The 23,389-nt window shown below is 42.3% G+C and overlaps 1 protein-coding gene across 1 annotated transcript in view; it reads right to left on the reverse strand.

Moving 5' to 3' along the window:
• Positions 1-10,222: 10,222 nt before the first annotated feature.
• Positions 10,223-23,389, reverse strand: part of EXT1 (exostosin glycosyltransferase 1) — a 174,324-nt gene continuing 161,157 nt past the window's right edge. The window contains exons 6-11 of the mRNA XM_015618209.2: positions 22,000-22,118; positions 21,179-21,274; positions 18,162-18,251; positions 14,352-14,512; positions 13,183-13,354; positions 10,223-10,613 (exon numbers count right to left, since the gene is read on the reverse strand). Of these exons, the coding sequence (XP_015473695.1) occupies positions 10,428-10,613; positions 13,183-13,354; positions 14,352-14,512; positions 18,162-18,251; positions 21,179-21,274; positions 22,000-22,118 (824 nt within the window). The 3' untranslated portion in view covers positions 10,223-10,427. The remainder of the gene's footprint in view (positions 10,614-13,182; positions 13,355-14,351; positions 14,513-18,161; positions 18,252-21,178; positions 21,275-21,999; positions 22,119-23,389) is intronic.

A 23,389-nucleotide genomic window follows, 5' to 3' on the forward strand; every position in this document is an offset into this window, starting at 1 on the left:
TTGACTTAAACAGCACAGATGCCTTTTTTTGTTGTTTTAACCAAAAATCCAAGAAAACTTGGATTGGTGCAATCTTGGAAAATTTAATAAGTGGTGACATGTGCCAGCTGCAAAATACAGCAGGACTTCACTCATTCACATGGCATCAGTCCAAACACACAAACTAGGCAGGCTGTCCTCAGAAAGTTCAAATCCAAGGGCTGTGTGAAGGCTCAGATTTCTTCATTTACCTGACACCCAGGGGGATATACAATGTCAGAGCTGCAGAGATATAAAAAAGACAACACAGTTCTAGAAAGATGCTAGCTGTTGGCACAGCATCTTTTGCTTTGGACTCTTTTTCTTGTCCTGGCATTGATTTGCCTTTTTTCCCTTGCTACCACATGGGCATGTGTAACACAAGGACATGGATAGCCACCAGAACAGCTGGACTTGCAGACAGTGTATATCCATAACTGTAATGAGCTGGGACTCAACAGGCTGGGGTACCCATGCCTTACAAGACTGGACCTCAAAAGTCTGCCCCTTTGTTACTCAGGATTAATGACTTTCAACCATTTTTGTAAGTGGCTGTGACTGTGATATTGTTATTGCTGTGTGTCACCATAAATCATTATGTTTTTCCAAACCTTCTCTTCAATTAGAGGTTAAATTGAATAAATGAGAGGAAACTACAACTACACATGCAACAAAAAGGGTTAGAAGCAGCCACACCCGGTGCTCCCCCTTGTTCGTACCAGTTCCAGGGCTTCTGCATGATAAATAAAAATTTATTCTTAGACTGAATCTTTCACCTGAGGACCAGAAAGCACTAGCTATGAACCCCTCAAGTTCTCATTCTTCATTGCAAAATGAGGGTATTTATGAATATCCACTTGCTATCTAGGAACAGTGAGGTGCAGAGAGGTTAAATGTTTTTTTACCTCAGACTAAATCATTACAAGAGTTGGGAAGTGGAGCAAGAGTCCTACACAAAGACCAAGAATCACATCAACCAGTCCTTGATCTCATTACATGAAAAACTTCTTCCTCACTACTTCAGTTACTACTGACATTACCCCTCTAAATGTATCAGACTTGAATTCTGTTACTAGGGTCATAAAATGGAATTCAGGGAGGCCAAGCTCCATCCCTACCTGCGATCATGTCTCACTTTTGGACTTGCACAATAGCACAGCAAAGCCACTTTGAGGGGAATTGTCAGGCCCAAGCCATGCTCACCCCAGTGTCTCACAGCTAAGGAAGGTCACCAATCTCCCAGCTTGGGGCTCAGAGAAGGCATGAGGAACACTGAAGTAATTCTGGATTCACCCCAGTGCTGCTGAAAGCAGAATTGGGCCCTGCTCTAAGAGAGGGAGACAAAAATATATATTTCACTTATTTGCCTTTGGAGCAAACTAGACAGATTTCAACACTTAAAGGGATTGCATTTAAATCATCCAGGGATTTTGAAAATAACATTATTGCTTGGTATCATAAACAATGCCCAATTTTTAGATCTTCCTGAGCTAGACTCAGTTTTAGTCCTACTAGCAACAGTTCTATTAAGGCTGTGAGGGAAATGGAATTGCAATGAACTGGTATACATTTTCTTTAAAAATTATAATGTGACAAATGGGTTTTTAGCTTCTCTTGAGGATTTCTTGGATATTAAAAATAATCTTAATGTAGTCATTGGCTGGCATTAACATAGTACTCTAACTGCCTGTTTCAGGGAAAGCAGAGGACTATATTTTCCTGGCAGCCTTTCACAAGGTGCTGTTGTAAATGTGCTTTGTTATCTAGCAGTATCAAGACATCACTGGATAAAAAGGTATTTTAACTTCATGCTTTGAAAGTCTAATTCTGCCCTTCCTTGGGTTGAAAACAATCCATTGTCTTCAACACAAACAAGAGGGATTTACACCAATCAAAGCAAGAGGAAGATCTGTCTTTTTTCCTGATATATTGATCTCCATTACTCTGTTTTAAATTCTTGGTTTTCAGTTTCAGGTACTCTTAACTTGTCCATTTTCACAGTCTTCCCATCTCCCTGATGCTCCATCAGTGGTAGCAATAGTGTGGATATGACAGTCGTGCACACCTTACCCACTGCATTGTACAGCTCCTCAGAAGTTTAGGTGATGAGACTGTAAAATATGGCAGATTCTCAGAAAAAGACCCAGCCTAATATCCACATGGCAGACCATGGTGGAACTAAAAGCTGAACATTTTGAAACATATGACTAGAGTTACTGCAGGTATCTTTCCAAGTCAAGGAGGTCTGAATGAACTAGATGATCTTTAATGTCTCTTCCAAACCAAACCAAACCAAACCATTCTATGATTCTATGAAGATGTCCTAACAGATCCTAAATTCTTCCTAAAAATGTAGGACCTTATCAGTGATCTAAGGGCTACCAAACTAAATCCTCCCTGGGGCTGCCACAGACCTCAGGATGCTTAAAACAAGGAGGAACTGACCGTGGATCCATTTTATAAACAAAGAAATCTCAAAATGCATCTCTCAATTGCCAGCAACTGATTTGTGGTTGTTTTGTGATTGTGAATGGGAGCTGATTCTGTGTAGATGGGAAGGGGCAAACTTGAGGGAAAATATTTTACAGGCTCAAAATTCTCATTTCCACCACAACTTAGAGAAAATGTCTTTTTTTTTTTTTTTTTTTGCAGTCCTTACCTCAGCAGTTTGTGTTAACACTACGTTCTTCTTGTGAAATCTCAGAAATGGCTTCAACTTATATTTTCTGGAAGGAAATGTAGCTGTTCCTTAATTTGCTTCATCACCACCAGCAAGACAATAGTTAATTACAGAAAGGAGACAGGTAAAATCTCAAGCTGCACAGAGCAGCCACTGCAGCATGGAGCGCCCCTCCAGCCTTAATGTGCAATAGAAATGCAGGTGATGTGCAAATTCAGCTTCCCAGGATTAGCAGTACCTGGAGCTGGCAGCTCATAAAACCTGCACACAGCCCTGGAAGTCATGCAGGGAAATGAAGTGTGGAATAAACCATATCATGCAGTGACTAAAATGTCACCTCACACTGCTCAAAATCTTGAGTAAAATCTGTTTCTCTCTGATAACATTGTGGATACGATTAGCTAACAGCTTTAGAAAGGGAAAACAGACACTTGTTTCTTTTCTCTCTGCTAATCACTTAAAAACAAAAATAAAAAAAGGTGTTGATCAGTGCCAACCCTCTTATCTATCTCCATTCAAGTGACAGAACAATGGACTTCAGTCAGGTTGTTCAAAAAAAGCTCTCAAGAGTGCATTCAAAGTTGAATTGATTATGTTCTAAATATTTTGGGGTAGATCCTCACTTCATGTAAGGAAGCAAGGTCCCAGGGACTTCACAGACCTGGCTTTGGTGCATTCCAGCTAATATTTTAATTTTCAGTGTGGCAGGATAGCAGGCAAAGCTGACACCAGCGTGGGATTCCCTCACCTAACACATCAACACAGAGATCTCCAGTGGAGGCTTTTCTTCCTTTAAGGAACTCTTTTCCATACAGCAGAGATGAAGCAAGCACAAGTTTCCAAGGATCCTACTCACCTGATTGGTTTTGGATTTGATCTCCACTGCCTCTGCAGGCTACCGAGGGGCACACTGCAACAGCAGGGGTTTGGTTGAGGTCAACATTGCACTTCTGAAGCGACTATCCCAGTTTTCTCCTTTATCTCATTTGGTTCACATCACAGGGCCACACTGAGCACACAGACTGGACCCTTTTCAGATGAAATAAAGCTGGAAGGGGCAGATGCAGACGTGACACACTCCACCCCTGCATTTAAATCCCCACTTCCAAGGTAAATATAGCATGAAACTCATGTTTCAGACTACAGCTCTACACCAGTCAGTCCATGCTAAATGCCAATGGAGACAACAGTCTTCTGGTGGCTTCTACAGATGTAGTCTGCAGACACAGAATTCAAGTGCTGAAGGAGTGTTGTCAGATCATTTTCAGGGAAACATTTTGTGTTCATTTTCTGGCAGGGAGAAGCCCATAGCCAGTTATTAAACACCAGTTACTGCTGGGATGCTGTTTTGAAGGAATCTGTAGTGGCACTGAAAACTGGAAGAGCAGACTCACATCTTTCAATCTCTTCCCCCAGATACATCAGTCCTCCATGACTGGCAGATCAGATGGGTTGACAGTACAAGGACCTCTTCATGCTCTGGCAGTCTGAGCCCCAGAAGGGATGGGGTCAGCCTTAACACCTCTGATGAGAACAAACCAGTGACTAAGCCCTCAAATGTACAGGCCCACTAGCGTTACCAGGCCCTTTCCCAGTGTGGGATTCATCTGACCAGATGTCGGCATCTATGCTGCAGGTCCTGCAGTGGGTGTGCTTGTACCATCAGCAGCGAGAAACCAGCACACGTGAGGCACAACTTATCTCATGCTAAAGCCCTGTCTGGAACAGGTGAAGAGAATAATCCCCAGCAGTTCTTTGTTCTGTTCATCAGCTCTGCAGGGAGAGAGCAAGGCCAAGCTCTGACAACAGAGAATATTTTGTGCACATACAGAGTCAGGAGGGCTGAATGCAAGCCCCTGTGATTGTGACAGGCTTCTGATACCCCTAACAGTAATTAAGGGGATACACATATATATATATATATATATGTATGTAATTAAATCAATATATCCTCAGCCTGCAGGGATCAGCCTTCAAAGGCCTCCAAGCTGGTGGAGTGATTATTTTTGCATGTACACCTTGCAGTGACTCCTTCTAGAAGTTGTCATTCCTACCAATGACTGTGTCACAGTGCAGGGATACTGTCCTGCTTTACACAGGTGACACAGACCAAAAGTTCTGCCCTCAGGTAAGACAGCAAACACCTGTCACTGCTGCTGGATCAGGACTGTGTACACATGCTACACCACATTTGTCAGTGCAACAGAGATGCAGGATATACACACAGCCAATGCTCAGTTCAGGCTGAGGAGAAAGCAGATAAAGAGCCTTTCATTTAACTACCCCAGACTTGACACACACGGCAACTGTGCTCCCAAATTTGCATTCTCAAGAACCAAAGCAAGATTTGTTATTCTACCTTAAAAATAAGAACACACTGCAACAGAAATGTACGTCCTTTATTAACAACTTTTCAAAATAAATCTGAAGAAAAAAAGTCTTTGGTGACACTATCTATAAAACCAACCTATCTTAGATGGTAAACCTATGATGGTATACAGATTAATGAAGTAAACCAAATTATATGGCTTTTAAATTTCTCATTCTCTCTTTTTCTCTCACTCACACATTTGCTTTAGGTTTAATTGCACCATGTTGTCAATAGTCAAACAAAGAGGGAGAAACACTTTAAAAAAGATGTGGCAGCACTATGAAAACATTGGTAATGCATTAGAAAATTTTTCTCAAAAATGTACATTTTATACAAAATAAGATTGTATTTTTGTTTGCTTTTTTGCTTTACATTTTGCCGACCTAAGAATTCCCATTTCAGGCTTCCATTCTCATAATCCAAACACTATACATATTTTCTCTCAAAATAAATATACAGAATTATGTACAAGGTCGCAAGGCCCATTGAATCATCACTAACCCACTGTGAAATAATCACTAAAAACATTGTGAAAGAGTGGGAGGGAGCATCTCAAAGCATCTGATGAGTTCTGTATCCCTCCCCGCCCCCTGTTTAACCCTTGCCTAATTTAACTCCCTCTAATTTAATTCCAACTTAAAAAATGGGCGTGAAAACGGTTAAAATAGTGGTATAAAGGCCAGCTTGACTTAGTTTTAAACAAGGGTGAGATGTACAAAATTTTGGAAGATGCAGTTTTATTTCCAGCAGACACCAGCTAAGACCCTGCATGGGGCAGGTCCCTTCTTGGAAGACCACAGGTCCATCCCATGAAATCCTGCTAACACCCAGGGAAATGGCTCTGTCAGGCTGATGCCCTTGAAGGCCACGTTTGCAGAACAGACATCAGAGCCCGCCCAGGAATTAATTAAAAAAAAAAAAAATAAGGGAAAAAAAAAGAGCGGACAACCAAACCACCCTCTGCTGTAAGAGGATGTTTAAGTGGAGGAATTAACAAATTGTTGTCAATTGATAATAGACATTATGGCAAATTGAGTATTATTTTAGTTTCAGTAGGGGAGTGCAAAAGAGGAGGACACAACATTTTATACTGAGAATGTAAAGATTTTTAAAAAAATCTGAGTCTACATCTAGCTCTTTCTTTCATTGCTTCAAAGGATGACTTCATTCTCCAAACAACATCTTTTGGTAAATGAGCTATTTTAAAAGGCGCTCATTGGTGAAAGATTAATTTCTTTGCCAAAATTGGCTCTAAAAGAAAAATTGCAACCTGAAATTGATCAAATCCATGATGTTTTCCAATGGAAAAGATCAAAGTGCTCAATAGCCAAGCATTAGCACACCAGTGTGTTCACTATGAAATTATTATAAATCTTTAACATTCACATCTAGAAAAAGGTACGGTAATAATTAGAGATTCTCACAAAATAGAAAGAGGGCAAATAAAATCTTGTGCAGGCCCAAGGGACTGCAAGGAGTGCCAGGCACTTTCTATCTTGGATGTTTGCCCCTATTTCTGTGTTGCATTTTTCTCATGAAACCTTTCTCCAGCAATAGATCTCATTCAAATTATAACTGGGAAGGGTTTCTTTATTTTTTTTTTTCCTTTAATAAATTCAATTAAAAATTCATCAGTTCTCCCAAACTCTAATCCCTACTTCTATTCTGTTTTAATGGCATGGATCTATTCACATTCATCCACCCATCTCACCCCTGATTAAATTAAGGTCAGTAACCTTTACAAAAGGCCACATGCGTAACACTCAGTCAAGTCATCAGGCATTCAAGTACCTGTAAAGTAAAGGCTAACATAGCCTGCTGTTAATGAAAAATAATAATAAAAAAAACCTACAAAAGGAGCAACAAGGAATGAACCTTGTTTCAGCACCATCTGAATTGGGAGAGGAGAAAGAAAAAGAATAAAGAACCATTAACTTGCACCTAGGACATGACAAAAGAGTGATTTCATTCACTCACTAAGGAAACAACACAGCTCTGTCCAACATACGTAGATGTGGGAGGCTTTGCCCGCTGTCCTTAGGAGCACTGGCCAGTGATGGCCACAGTGAGCATAACACACAGAGTCTCTGAGCTGGGTCTGTGTCCAGCTCTTCCCCTGGATCCTGGGGCCATGGACACGGAGACTGACGGCCGCTCTCAAGACTGGCCATGAGGGACATTCTTTCCCAGCAAGGCAACTTCACCCTGGTAACGCACAGCAAAGAGAAATGCTCCTACCTATCCACATCCCTTCTGGAGCTAAGCCTTCCATTGTTACTTGTTTAATTAGCAATCAGTAAACACAAGGGGGCTTGAATCACACTGAGAGTGAGCTTTTGCACAGTCTATTTCAGCCACCCCAAAAAGTGACGATAACAGAATGTCAAACAGCTTAGAAGTTTGGCCTGACTTGCTGCACTCCAAAAATAGTTACTCCCTTTCTAACTGAAACTCCAACCCACGTGCTCCCAAATGGCATTTACGAAAACCCAAGCAGAATTGTAATTTTGTTTTAGAATGTGTCCCTCTTCCTGGTTACAGACCAGTGACTGCTTCCCAGAGGTGCAGATGCTCTTGTGGACATGGGTGCTCACCCACCTGCACATGGCACATAAGAAAAATATGAGCCCTGCAAACCTCCATCCAGTGTTTGGCACATTGTCCAAAAAGCAAGTCCAAGGAGAAGGTCTATTCCAGTCCTTGAAAGAGCTACCTGATCTCCAAGAGGAAAACTGTCATGGGAGCCACTGAGCCATTCACTCTGGAAAATCAAATCACTGGATTTCACCTTCCCATGCAGATCACCAAACACAGACCTGAGAGCACACGGAAGTGAGGTTCAGATTCTTATGAGATGTGGGCAGCTGAATTAGCAGCTCACCTGAACAGACCAAAATATATCCTGCTCCCCTTCTCTCCCTGGTCTTGCCTATCTAATGCTGCCTCTTTACATTTCTGTCCTCATGCTGATTTAATTCTCTAAAATGGTATTAGAAAAACCCAATAAATCACTGGACAGTTTTCCATGAGTTCAGAGAGCTGAATGGGCTCAGAGAAGCATCTGGTGGCCACCACCATGGTAGAAGTCAGGTGAGACTGCATGGCCAGGGACTGGGAGAGCAACAAGAATTGAGGGTAAAGTGGCACCTCTTCCTTTCAGCAGCTTAAGTCACTAGCTGCAGTCTCACATGTTTTGGCAGATTCCTTTAAGGATTTGGTTCAGAATTACAAGGGTATGTAGTGATAGGACCAGGGGTAATGGTTTTAAACTGAAAGAAGGTAGATTTAGATCAGATATTAGGAAAAAATTCACTGTGAGGATGGCGAGGCACTGGAACAGGTTGCCCAGAACATGCTGGAGGTATCCAAGGCCAGGCTGGATGGGGCTCTGAGTAACCTGGTCTAGTGGAAGATGTCCCTGCCCATGGCAGGGGGTTGGAACTAGATGATTTTCAAGATCCCTTCAAGCCCAAACCATTTTATGATTCTAAAACAAAATGTCAGGAATCAGATGGTCCTGTCCTAACTCTATGTGCTCTGTTCAAATATTGCAATACATATGCAAAGCAAAGCACTCTCTGCAATCCTTTACATGTCAGATTGCATTCAACATTTACTAACATGTACTTTTCACTTTTACAGCAACCTTCCATTTAGGGACAATGATCTTACCAGCAAGAGAAATTATTTAAACTTCACAGCATTCTCTCTACAACCAGAAACTATTACAAAGAGGAAACCGAGGCATGCCCTGGTTATGCAAGTTGCTTAAAGCTGCATATTAAATTGGTGCCTGAGCCTGAATAAAACAGGTGCTCATTCTGGTCCAATTACTCTTCATCCCTACTAGATGGGACTGGTAGTGACTGAAGTCACGAGTCTTCATCCCTGCAACCAGATTGCCTGCTTAGGAAGAAGTGAGGTATAGAAAGGCTTGCAGGTCTTCTGGGAATCGGCTCTAAACCCTCTTGCTGTGACTTAACAGAGCTCCTCTTGGGATGGGGATAATTACAGAGCACCCCAAAATGTGAGAGTTGGAAACATTTTTAAAGTGCTTATTTTCTTAGCAAACTGGAATGGCATCTTCCTGACCCAAATCACTGCTTCTGTTTTCATTCTTCAATGTAAAGAAACCCATAGGTAAGTGAAGGATTACAAAGAAATAACCATCTGGAAAATTTCAATTCAAAAATACTTATATTTGAAATGTTAAAACCATTTTGGAGCATGAGCAGCACTCATCTTTCAGAAGCAGGTTTTTTGTGTGAATTACCCTGCCCCAAGCATGCGTGGGAACACCACTGCTGCCAGGACCCAGTGTCTGACCATATGCTTTACTTCAGGTGTCAGACCTCCAAGAGGGCATTTCTCTATGTATTTACACTTCCAAAACAAAAAAAAAAGGAAAAAAGGGAAGCCCATGCTTTGATTCAAATAAGCCAGTTACAAGCCAAATTCTTGCATTGCAAGCACCAACATGATTTCTTGCTTTCTGTCAACACTCCTTTTACCCTCAGAACGAAGCTACTTCTGGATGTTTAGCTGCCAAGAGGCACCACTGCCCACAGCAGGGACTTGCACAGGCTCTGGATGTCCCACAGGACCACCATGCTGGCTGTGCTGACTGTCCATGGGCAGGGACACTCGGGATGTGCCTCTCTGAGCACAACACGCGGCCCTGCAGCCCTGCTGTGCGTGTGTCCCTGTGCTCCATGTCACGCTCCTCTCTCCCTTCAAGGCAAGGCTCACTGCCTCTAAAGCAGAGGTCTCCAACCAGAAGGATCTACCCTCTCATCTGGCTCCTTGGCAGCTCTCCACCTTTCCAGCTGTCCAAAGGAGTTTAGCCATAGGGGCTGCTACTGGCTTCAGGAAAACAGGGAAAAAAAAGTCGGTAGTAGAATATTAATACTTCATTTCTGCCCTGTTTGTGCTCGGTTTGTTTCTGAACCTGCTGCATTTTCTCCCAGTGAGATTCCAGCGTTTAACTGTGCAGGGAAAAAGGAATGAAAATTGCATTGACAATCAAATGCATAAAAGAAAGAAATGGCAGCTCTGAAATATTCACAACCAACACAATTTTGATTAAAGAAAGAACTCTGTTTTTAATAGGGTTTTTTTTTTTGATCATTAAAAAAGTTTAAACCTGCATAGCAATCATTTCAAAAATAATTATTTAATGTTCCATAATGAAACTGTACACAACCTAGTCTCAGCGACAGCAGCCTGCCGGCGGTTCGGCGCAGTCGGAGCCGCGGGCCCCGGCACCGGGGCGCGGCTGGCGGGGTCGGGCGCTCGCTGTCGGTGGCACAGTCTGGCTCCCACACGGGCGAGGGCGGATCGGCCCCCTCAGCAGCGTCCTCAGAGTCGTTCAATGTCTCGGTACTTCTTCCTCAGGATGGAGACCTGGTCTTTAAAGAGGACAGGGTCGAGCCTCATCTGCGAGTGGATCAGCGGCATATAGCCAAACCAGCTGGCAAAAGTGTTCATGCAGCTCTGCCGCTGGGCAAAGTGGTCGGGGTCGGCCCAGCGCGAGGCCCGGGATGTCTGTGAGGAGAGGAGAGCAGAGATCAGAGTTGGCCTTGGCACATAGGATGGAGGGAATGGCAGGAGCTGGGCCAGGTGAACACCGTGGTGCCCAGCCGCACCAGGGCTCGGGGGCGTGTGGCTCTGCGGCAGCTGGATCCTGTCTGGGGAGCTCAAAGAGGGCGAAGAACACCCTGCCCACAGCAGACCCAGTGGTGCTGAGCTGGAAATCCCTGACCTCCCAAACACAGCAGAGGACAGGGCAGTGTGGAAAGATGAGTTCAACCATGAGCCAGCCCATGGAACACAACACCCAGAGGCAGCCCTCCCAAAGCTTGCCAGCCCTCTATTTCACCCTATCCCTCACTCTTTTTTTCTTCAAACCCTCCAGCTATTTCAGAGATACAAGTTCTTAAAAGCCACCAGGAAAAAAAAAGATGACTACTGCTTTCCAGCAGAGGTGCACGCCCAAGCCCAGGCCAGTTGCTGCCCATGGTCTTCCACCATAGGAGGAAAACAATTTTTCAGGGTCAAACCTGAACTTTTGCAGTTCAGATCTGCAAAAATTTATATACAAGTAATTTCAATCAGCTTGTAACTGCGGAGATGTCCTATGTGCTTGGCATTACTCATGCACGTAGGTGCTCTGCAGTGAAAAGCAAGGTGCTTCCAGCAATCCCACTGGACGAGTCCAGTCCTTCAGACAGCAATGTCCCACAGACACAAAAAATGAACTGGAGTCCCACACTACATCATATTAAACTCTGACCCAAGGAAAACACCATGGTCTTTGCATACATGCAAAATATTCTGGCATGATTTTACTAAGTTCAGGGCAGCTGCAATCCCTGTGGAAGTCCATTAAAACTCAGCAGCACTGGGAAAAAAAGGCCCTAGCAGCTTTAAAGCTGCTATTATTCTTTGTCTGTACCTAGACAACATTTATAAACATAATAAAACTATTATGTTTATAAAAAAATGATTAAAAAATATATTTATGATGAAGTATGAATGTTGAGAACGTAGGGTTTTTTGTGCCACTTCCCATGCAACTCTCTATAGCACTTATGTTTTTACTATACTTTAGAAACAAATATAAATTCATAGTCAAAGGATGTAAATTAAAACATGAAGAAACAGATAAAGTCAGGGACTTGCCAAATGGCTGTGGTACCAGACTTGATCTTGGTCCAAGCCTGTCCAGTTTAGCTCAAGTGGTAGGTTATAATGTGCATTGATTACAGCCTCCTGATTATACAGAGCCACTGAAGAGCAAGTAAAAGCTTGTTGCTGGAGGATTATAGCAGATATTTTGGCCATTAACACTGAATTTCCATATGACTATTCATCTCTGTCACAACACTGAGGTTATGTTAATTTTTTATTTGTCTTTCAAGAAATTATGAACATGGTCCATTACATTTCCCAAAGCTGCAGGAACAACTTGTCTTTAGGAGAGAGTTATAGTTCCTGGCTGACTCGAGTCACCCGTGCTGTAGGATGAAAAATGAATGCTCAGGCTTTGCCAAAAGCCAAAGCACAGCCTGTGGAGAGGTGAAGCTGAAACTGGAAGCAATGGGTACTTTCTGGATGGCACCTTCTTGTTCACAGGAGGTCTCCTGGGCACCCAAAGGAATCAGAACTGCTGAATTCTACCAATGCTACCGATACCTCAGGTGCAAGCGCAGTGGCACAGAGATAATGGAGTTTACAAACTGGCATGGCAACTCCCCAGTCAAAGATCCAAGTCACGCTACCAGGAGAAAATGTGAGGGGAGAATCGAGGCCCCTTCTTTCACCTGCCCCCTAGTAATCATGGTACTGTTTGCACTGAGATCACAGACACCATGGCAGCACAGATGGGAGGCTGTTCAGGACCTGCAGGTTTTGCAGGACTTGCTATTGTCCTCATTGTTCTCCCACACAGGGTAGGACAAGTGTCCCCACACTACCATGGATCCCTGTTACTAAAGGTACTTCTGCAATAACAAAAGGCTTATCTAGTAGCTGGAAGAAGACCTAAAGCAAACACTTCATGGCTGCTAGTGAGTGATGGCATGACTGTGGGAGAAAATGTTCCCTGTGGGGAAAAAACACTTGCATATCACAAATTATCTCTGTTGTGACAGTTCAGTGGCAGTGCTTGAATCACACTATATAATTTAAAATAGCACAGGGACAGCCTGGTACATTATATTAATTGATAATAATAAAAAATAGAAAATATTTCTAGAATTTACTTATGCTTCTAGCATTCCATGACTAGGTCTTGGGTCTAGAATACTTAATTAGAAAATTAGAGTTTAACTGAAATTCAATCACCACAATCACAAGTTCCAGGAGTTTGGGGTCGCCATGAATAACACCGTGTCAGAAAACTGAGAAGGGAAGCAGCATCTACAGTAGATGTGTGTTACTGTTTTTCCTTTTTTTCATTATAAGCATACCTAAAGTCTGTTTACAGTTCTGCTAAACTAAAAACTGAAAAAAATATTTGACAGAATTGTATCACTCTTTATGCCTAACCTAGAAGTGAACCTGTTACATTATCAACACCTCCCAACTGCTAAAACATGCTGTGTTTACATACCTGTCCCATCATGGTCTCCTTATACTGTTTTTTCTGTGTTACTTTGATTGGAGGCAATTTTGTCACGGCTGACACCAAAAAATTCATTAGAATGTCCTCACAATTGGCCAGTTGGTCCACCATGTTCTTTAGGCTGGCAGGCAGGTAATGAGTGTACAGGTAGTGATAATATCTGAAAACCAACAGCAGTGTTATTAATACAAGTCACTGGGCTTTCAGGTATCCAGGACAGTTCTATCTCAATTGAGACCCAAGTTTTGTACTCAACTCCCAGTATAGCACTTCCTTTCTTTGGTCTCACCCTCCAACAAGATGGAAAACCAAATCAGTTTCTCATCAAGACAGTAAACAATGCTAAAGGAGAAAGAGAACATATGCTTTTTTTGCAACCAGGTTGAAAGAAACAAAGTGGGCCTAAGTATCAAGATAATGGACAAGTAGGAAGGAGCACCCCACAGTGCTACAATGCAATAACAGAACACTGATGAATTTATCCTCCCTATTTTCTTTCCAAACTGTTCAGTTGGAAAGAACTCTTATTAAAACTGTCCTACTACCATTCTTAATGTTGAAATTATTCTCCTTTGGGTCTGTATCATCCCCTGTAGCCTGTCTTCTCCTTTGTGGGGGTGTGGATTAGAGACTCCAGAATTTTCCTTTTCTTTAAATGTAGAGAGGACTTTGGTCTGCGGAAGTTCTAACAACATAGGTTTTCTCCAACATGCTGCAATATGCTGAGCCACCACATGCCCACTGTACTACATTTCTAGAGTAGCCACAAGACTTTGCAGTCTGCAGCTGTCAGCCAACACATACCCAGAGCTGGTCTGGAAGTAACCTCCTTTCTGCTATGCTACAGGCCATTCAGCCAAGCAGCTTAATGAATTCAGGAGCTCTTTGAAGTGTGTAATTCCTGATGTTAAAAAGAGCAGTCTGACTGCCTCAAAACACAAGTGACTTCAAAGAGACCCAACAAGTGCAATAATGATTACCAGATCCCCAGAGCTAAACCAAGAACTTAAATTATTACCCCATAAAAAGGAGACCCACTTACTATCTTTCCATTTTTTTCCCCTCCCCGGAAGAACGTTCTTCACACCCCACCCCCACTCCCTCTTTACTATTTTATTTCATACAGAAGAAGGATAGCAGATGCTCTGGATTCTTACTTGTGGTAAATAGCAGCTCCTGTCAATACCATGGAATAGTCATTAGTCCATTTGGAGGTATACCCCCACCTTTCCTTAGTGTTGTCCCAGAAGTGACTGCGTGCAGGATACCCTACAATCCTCTCTGGAAAGCTCTGCCAAACTGTAAAGGCAAAATCCACCTGTGGACAAAGGTACAGGCCAAATGAATACCGAAACTGTTCAACAAATGTCAACAAAACAAAATACTGCCTTGCCACTAATTCGCAATTCAAAATCTTGGAACTGTTGCAAAACAGTAATTCTGTGTATTCATAAGTAAATTAAACTGACTGCTTGACATTTTGGCCTATAATTATGCACATTTTAATGGTTCCTGTTAAAGGGAGTCTAGAGCATCACAGCATTACATTAACATTTTCAAGCTTGCCCTTTACATATCAAACCTTTTTAAGTTACAGAAAGAAAGGGTGTAGGTGCATGTATTTATACCTCGGTGCAACACCAAGGAGTAATAGCCATGTGGTAAACTGAAATTTCTGCACATCTTTATGCATTGCACCTACCATTTTATCACTGTTAACACAGAGTTTGGACAATCAGGAAAATCAACACTTTAAATGGTAAAGGTAGCTCAGTGAGAATAAAACAGACAGTCAGTGTGGAGTCCTTTTATATTTTCCAACTGTTTTGAGCCTTCTGAAGACCACGTCAGTCATACTTTCAAGACTGTCAATATGACCAAAAAGGTTCACCATATAGCTTAATAAAGAGGAAGATGAAATTCCCATTTAGTTAAATGGCATAAGGAACCTGAACTTTAAGAAAAATGCTTTATATTGCATGATTGACAAGAGCACGTCAAATACTGCCAATGACATTTTTTTATTTTATTGTCTTGCTGTAACTATTTTAATAACTCAAATCTCTGAAAATTGAGAAGTGACAGGACTCAATTGCTACCCCATGATCCTACTGAACAAAATCTAGTGATACTAGGAAAGGGATGATTGGGGTAGTTTGCAAAAGCATTACATTTGAGAAGAGTTTGCTAAAAATACATATGGGAAAGATTTTATCAATGTTTGGCAGTCCTTCCCCTTCAACTTGGCTTCTGGAGCTCAGGCTAGGCTGAAACTTTATTAGAGTTATACACAATTCTAATTGTCCTAGTCAAACCCAAAAAAAAGAGGGTTTTGTTTCTGCACTGCACATTAGGCTCCCCTCAGTACCAGAGGGACCTAAAACTTTGCTCAAAAATGTTTGAAAAGCCTTCCAAGAATGCAGTCAAAGTTAAGGGTGTAGAGGTTAGATAAAGAATAGCTGCTCTGAGAACAGTCACATTTTGTGTTGATTACTGTCAGACTTCACACATTTACAAGTGTTTTTATGAAACAGAAGAGTTGCACATGGGTTGAAATACAAAGTTAGGGCCTGGTTATTTTCTTTTAAGTTGTTTCAAGGAATCTGAGGCTAACCAGAAAGACAATGTGCACAAACCAGTTACCGTTGTGATAGTTCTGATCTCATCCAAATCAATACCACATGAAAGAACTGAAGGTTTTTTTCCCCTATAAAGGCCTTTCCCATAAAACGTGACATCTGTTTTCTTTAGAGAAATCTGAGGCTCTCAAACTTAAATAAATAATAAAATTGCTGCACCCAGCGCCCTCTCTTGTGATTTCAACTATCTGCCCTTGCACTAAGGAGATGCACTAAAGCACCACCTAAAACTCCCTTTATTAAAAAAGCCCCTCAAGTCTCATCCTAAGTAATTTCCAGCAGCACTACCACTCTCAGCTGATCACCAGGAAAATCCAACCAAGCTGGCAGTCTATTAAACCTCTGGATCATGACCCACACTGATTTCTAATGACTTCCCATGCACACACCCCTCTGTGTTGGGTGTGGAACAGCTCCTCTCACAGAACAATTGCGCACCATTCTGTTGAGAATGGAAAACCTTTACTACACTGGGGAGTAGTACTCAATGGGAATGTGATTGTCTTTGACCATGTTTCTAAATTGCCTTTTCTGGGCCTTGTAGCTGTGCCACCACAACCCTCCATGAGCTGCTAAGTTTCAAAATGTCACATCACATTTGTGCAAGCTGTACTGTGGGGGAAGTGAAGCAATAAAGAGGTCCCCCAGCTCTTCATGGAGAGACACCAAGCAGAGCTGCTGGTGCTGGCACCCTGGCAGAGATGCTGGAGCTGCAAGGTGGGTTCTAGCAGGAGCTGGCCAGCTGGTTCTGTCTGCAGCACAGGGACCAGGGGGCTCGTAAAGCAAATACCCACTGTGCAAATACACAGGATCAGCTGCAAGTTGCTCACAGGAGCAACAAAGAAAACAAAACAAAGTAACAAAGCCACAGAGAAAAGTATAGGTTGTCTCACACAACAACAAGTATTTGTGCTTCAAAATGTTTAGGGTAAAACATGGCCAAGTTGAATGAGAAACACTATTTATTTCATATGTGTTCCAGAAGTCTGCATGACTCTGAAGTTTGGAGGATGACTAAATACCACTTAGAACCTTAAATCCTCATGGAATCCACATGCTGGATTGCTGTAAATACCCCATTGGTGCAATGAAGTCTCTTAGAGGTATTACCATGATCCCCAGGGCAGCTGAGGTGGGACTCTTCATTCTGAGCAACAACCTGCTTATAAAGTACAGCCCAAGGAGAAATGCCTTTTATTGCTTTGGGGTTTCTTTGGGCTGTGCAGGGCTTTGCACAGAAGTGCTTTGGCAGTACCCATATTCCTCACCTAGCAGAAACTACCAAGGTGTAGCACTGGTATCAAACAGGCTCAATGTCAACTATTTATTTCATTTTAGAAGCGAAAGAGGGCTACAAAGGCTGTTTCTTGAGCAGTCTAACCACAGCACAACATCTGTACAAGGGAGAAGAGCAGTTGCAATCTCATCCATTTAGAACAAATTCAGTGACATCTTAGGGTATATAGCAGTGACCGAAGACTAATGTTACACATTTCTTCACTGACATATAAGTAGTGGCAGCATCAGTGAAAGATCCCCATCACTGACAGAAATGCATTTTTATGAAGGTGAAGTAGGGAGAGCAGAATGACCATGAACATGGAGGAAAAAAAAGGGAAAACAAAAGAAAATCGAGTTTCTCAAGCTATTCCCTGGCCATCATTAATAATGTATTTCCCAAATATTGCACTCTATATAAACTGTCATCGGTTTCCCTTGTGGTTCTCAGGAAGAGGTTCTAGAAATCAATACTCATCCCAGTTGTAAAAATTGGTTTTCTACAGTATTTTTCTTTTCTTAGTGCTATCTTGCTCTTGGCACAGACACCCGAGCACCTAAACTAGCAAAGATCTCCAATTTTATGGGCTGACACAATGGGGAAAGAGCATTCCTCAGTGAAATCCTGCACTAGGTTGGCAGTGCTGTCTTTTGGAGTGATAGCAGTCCCCCTCTGCTGACAAGCCTTCCTTCTCCACCTACACCCTCCTGCTAACGTGGGGGGGAAGCTGCCCCAATCAGAAAAGTGAGAGCAGAATATTAAAGCTGACTGCTCTTGGCAGCCTACACCCGCCTGCAGCTATGTTACTAAAATAATAAAGAACGGAAGAACCATATGCTAATGATGAGCCAATTAACCAGGGCGAAAAGCTCCTCTGATGGCAGGCAGTGGCAGGGTTGCTGAAACAAGCGCAACACGTTAAATCTGAGGAGTGTAGCAGGAAATCTTGTAACATTTGCTCACTGGCAAAGCCGAGTGAAGAGCATATCTGCCGTGCTCAGGCTGAGCCCAGGAGCCAAGCAGACGCCCAAGACAACAGAGACCCTTACCTCAGTGGTTGAAAGCACGGTGTCCTCATCCAGGCTTAGCACTGCATCTGTCACTATGTTGTCGTAGGGTAGGAAGCGACTGCTCATAACCTGTGGGTATCCAAGGCAGGAAGGGGAGGAAATAAAAATCACTTGAAGGGCTAATTTCCAAGGCAAATACTTAATTTTATTCCTCACTCTTATTTCCTCTTGTCTGAGGTATGCGACATATTTCTGTCTGACGGAAAGGATCCTTCAGCTCAAAAGTGAAGGAGTGTCATTTTTGTCACCCCAGCAGTCAGCCTACACCTTCTATGTGAGAGTAATTTCTGAACAGGCCTCCCTCTTTGCAGCAGGCTGCTTTCCTTTAGTGACAAACAGCATTGGTCTGTACTGATAATTAGAAGTACCCACAGCTTCTTTGTGGAGGACATCTTCCCTGGTGGCTATGACTGTCCCTTTGCTCTCCTACAGGGTGTGAGGATCAAAGGTAATGAATGCTGAGAAGGACTTTTCAGCCTTCCTAAGCTTACACAGCTGGGAAACCAAGCAGCCCAGGATGTGTGTGAAGGATGTAATGCTACCAGGATGGTGCAACATTCTCCATCAGAAAAGAAGAATATGCTAAAGAACCCAAATTGAGCTTTATCTGCATGAAGAATTATACAGACATGGTAGCATTTTAAAAAGTCACATTCTTAAATGGCCTTCCAGTACCTGAAGGGAGCCTGAAAGAAAGATGGAGAGAGACATTTTATAGGAGTATGCAGTGACAGGACAAGGGGGAACAGATTTAAACTGACAGAGAGTAGGTTTAGATTAGGAATTAGGAAAAACTTCTTCACTGTGAGAATGGTGAGGCACTGTAACATTGCCCAGATAAACTGTGGATGCTCCGTCCCTGGGAGTGTTCAAGGCCAGGCTGCACAAGGCTCTGAGCACCCTCATCTACTTGATGGGAGGTTTCTTGGTCCATGGAAGGGGGGTCAGCACTAAATAGTCTTTAAGGTCCCTTCCAACTCAAACTATTCTATATATAAAAAAACCTATATACAGAATAAGCTTTTTAAAGATATAGCAGGAGAGTCCTCAGAGTAATAGGAAATAGATGGGAAAGCTGGATCAAAAAGATAACAGCAAGAAATGAAAATCCATATGGTTTCTTTATCAGACTGTAAAGCACCTTTTGAGAACTGATGAAGAATATCAAGGACACAACACAGTTTGTTTCCCTCATTTGCTACGAAAAATAGCCTGGTTAGTTACTAGACTTCTTTACCAGTTTACTATGCCAAGAAAATACTTCAGAAGTCAAGCCCAGTAAGAGGAATCCATTGTATGGAAACAGGGACATGAAGTTTTACACAACTCTCCTAATTGACATGGTCAATTCTACATCCCCTGCAACCTGTTGGGAACAAGTCTTAGGAATCTGCCTTGATTCAGAGAAAGATCTGTCTACATAATCAGGATGTTGACAGCATCTGTCTGGAGAGTACCCCCTCATCACTCCTTGGTCTGGGGAGGCAGGGTTCTGATGAAGAGGTGATCTGCCTGGCGCTGGGGGTTTTTGCTTTGCTTACACTCAGATGAAGCAGAGCACGCAGCCAGCAGGAGACCCATGTTCTCATCCCTAATCTTTTACAGACTGTGCAAAATTTTCAAATAGTACAACAGTCAGAACTTGCCATGTATTTTTTTTTATAACTAAAGTACCATTTTGTAAAATGTGTGTTATAATATTTGATTTCAAGGGAAGAGTAAAGGTTTGGTAAAGGCAGACCACTGTGATCAGCAGCATGGAGTATTGGTGCATGCCAGCAGGCCTTGGCCAAGTTTGGAGATGAAAAGCAGTTCCTTTTTGCAACCTTTGAACTGTGCTGCTCTGGCTTTGCAAGCTTGGTCCAAAAAACAGCTTTCCACACAAAAAAGCCATTTGGCATAGGTTGGGATATTAGAGGGAAGAGACTGTCCACTATAAACACACCTTTGTGTACTCAGGAGACTCATTTGTAATCTAAACAGTGCCTGGGGCCAATTTCTACAAACACTATAAAAGTGGTCAGAGATTTCTCCTCTATCTCACCTCTGCTAGTTTTACAAAAAGAAACTAAAAACACCCAGAATGCTCAAAAGGGTCAGAAATCTCTACCTTTTTTGGCCCTGCAGCAATTCTCCTGATACTGTTTACATGGCTTGCTAAGGCCAGAGCCATTAGCCGCCAACCTTGCAGGGCTCTCTGTCCCTTGTTAAGGTGACAAGGAGAAAAGACCAAAGAGAAGATTACAAATTCAAAACAGTATTGTACTAGCAAAGCAACTAAAATTCCCTTTGCCAATGCAGAGCTCTGGAGCCAGCTGACAGAGACTGCAGAGAGGTCCAGCTCAAATCTGTTTCAGATTCTAGAAGCAAAAAGTCTTGCTTCTCTCAGGTCTGCATTTGAAAAGGAATCATCTACTTCACTATGAATTTAAAAAATATCCTTTCTCATCTAATGGCATCTATTTTGACTTTGTGAAAGTACAAACAAAAATGTATTGCACAGCAAGATATGGCATGGCAATTTTGCTCCCACATGAGTGTCCCATGTCCCTTCCTTTTTTTTTGATGGCCATAAAAGAAGATACTTTTCAAAGGCAAGTTCTCATTTTTAACTCTGCTTTTGAATCCACAGCTGACCCCCAAGTCTTGCATGTGACTTCTCAGACTCAGTGAGTGCAGCTGCATCACTACTTTCATGTAGTGAAATCTCCAATGATGGGTCAGCACTATCTACTGACAGGGTCACATTTCAAAACTGGGTTCCACCTGTGAATCTCAGATTCAAGGCATTAATTGCCATGCTGATGATTTCTGAGTGCACAGGGCTCATGCATGAAACACAAATCTGCAACTAAGCTGGTACAAAAGGCCAAGGAATAGAAGGGAGCTGTCATTTTGTTGGGAACTACAAAGCTTTCACCAAAGCTGCTGGAAAAATAAATTCCCATCCTTCCAGAGAATCCAGGCAACCTTTTACCATGCTTCTCTCCACCTACCTTGCTTTCTCCTTCAATGACTATGACAGGCACAGAAGTGGCAGGCCAGCGGTGTTTGGCTGGGAGGGGTTTATCACAATTCCATAAAACAATAATCTGAAAGAGAATATTGGACAATGACCAAACACCTTTGTGGAAATGCTGTCCATATTCTAAAGTCTCAGATTTCCAAACAGACATATTAAATTCAAATTAGGAATTCCAAAATCAAGACCAATGAAAAAGAAATCTGCATAAAAATAACGCTTTCTACATTCATTTCACCCAAGCTGACTACTTGCAATAGATATCCTCTCAGGCAAATATAGGTTGGATAGAAACTTGGGAAGTCTCTATTTCAGACACATGATACAGATGTGACTGGTTTACTGTTACTCTCATTAAAGGCAAAACTGCTTGTGACACTCCACTACAAGAGGGTGCTCCTACTGAACTCCCCAGGTTTTTTTTTTTAGAGAAGCCAAAATCTTGGCACTGATGAGATTAGAAGTCACAGTGGGAGGAAGGAAGATCATGTAATGGCTTTTGAGGCATAGACATCGTTGTGCAGTTTGCAGCACACACAATGCCGATCTTTAAAGTGCGCTCATTATTTTACCTGTCTCATGTAACAATGGGTTTAATTACTATCTCTATTCCACTCCCATTATACTCAGAATTTTTATTTCCCATGCATGTAGGTCATAGACAGTAGAAATCTCAGAGGGAAGAAACATCAGAATTGAAACAGGGGGTTGAAACAGGGCTGAGTCACTAGGCTCTGCATTCCTGGCAGAGTGGTTTGTCTCTGCTGTGACTGACAGCCAAACAGTGCTGCTTACCTGTGCACAGTACTGGGACTTGGCTACAGCAACCAGGAGTTTCAGCACAGGCTGAGATTGGGAAACCAGGGGAGTTACTGCGTGGATAACGGCAGTGAATGTGGAAAGAGGCTTCAGACCTGAAGTGAAGAGAGACGTGTTCAGTAAAACAAAATCGCCCCAGTTACTACAGATTAAAGGACTTTGGGGATGGAAAAAACAATCTGCACTTAATGCAAACCTTGCCAGGTTTTTTTAGGTCATCTCCCTTCCTCTCAGATACCAGATGCTTCAGAGATCACACTTCCCTTTAACTCCCACTCTGTGCCTTTAACTTCCACTCTGAAATGCTGGACTCCAAGACAATTATTTCCTTTTCTTACTCACTGTTTCCACAGATGTCCTGTAATCTCTTTCTTTCATCCAGTTTGTCCCACAATATTGACATCTAGTTTGTTCAGCCAAATGTCTTTCTTGACACAGGCTATGTTTTGCTGCCTAGCTCTGGATGCTTGATGTTTTTTACAGATTATCTGTACAAATTCCAGAAGCTTATTCATTTTCCTCAGTTCCATTACAGCCTCTGTCAGATTTTTACTCTTTCTGGGTTGATTCCTATCCACATGCATCTTCAATTACATCCTGAGCTGATAATTCTGCTTGCATCCTTGCCTTCCATTTTTAAATTTTTGTCTTGCTGTGATTTCCTTTTTTTTTGCCTGGAATAACACATCCTACTGGCATCTACCCTTCATTACTGCTCTCAATTTCATCTAAATTCATCAGTGTGGGGTCATAGTAGTTTTTCATCAGAATTACCACAGAAACCTTCTTCTCCCTTTTTTAACACAGTAACTGTCAATTTTTAGCAGGTGAACAGTACAGATCCACACAAGTGGGATGGCAGAGGCTGAGCCAAAAGTAGCAGCAGTCTGGTAAGCAGGATCCCTGCCTGGAGGCACATTTGCCTGCAGAACTCATTGTTCAAGCTCTTCTTCAGGAAAAAGCCATGAACCTAAGCCCTATTCAGTCCTTCTAGTGGGATCCATATGGAGACACATATTATGCAGAGTAAATCCATATGAAGTGTGCACTCCAATAAAAAGTGTCATGGGTAAATTACCACTTTTCCAATTTGCCAAGCACAAACAAACAAAGAAAGGAAAAAGCTATTCCTCTTACGTCCCCTCAGGCCATGAATGGGTCAGCAACTCGGGCATTAATTACCAGCAAATAAAAAGTATGAAGGAACATAGATTTTCTTTTTAAAACAATCTTTGCAAGCAAGAGGCACATGATGCATGTTTATGAGTCAGAGATGTTACAGTCTACAGTGGGCAGTAAAGATTGAGACAGGATAAATTAAAGGCATCATTAACTAGAAATGAATGGTAAGTCACTTGGCACATGC

This window comes from Parus major, chromosome 2 (genome assembly GCF_001522545.3).
Source record: "Parus major isolate Abel chromosome 2, Parus_major1.1, whole genome shotgun sequence".
Classification (NCBI taxonomy): Eukaryota; Metazoa; Chordata; class Aves; order Passeriformes; family Paridae; genus Parus; species Parus major.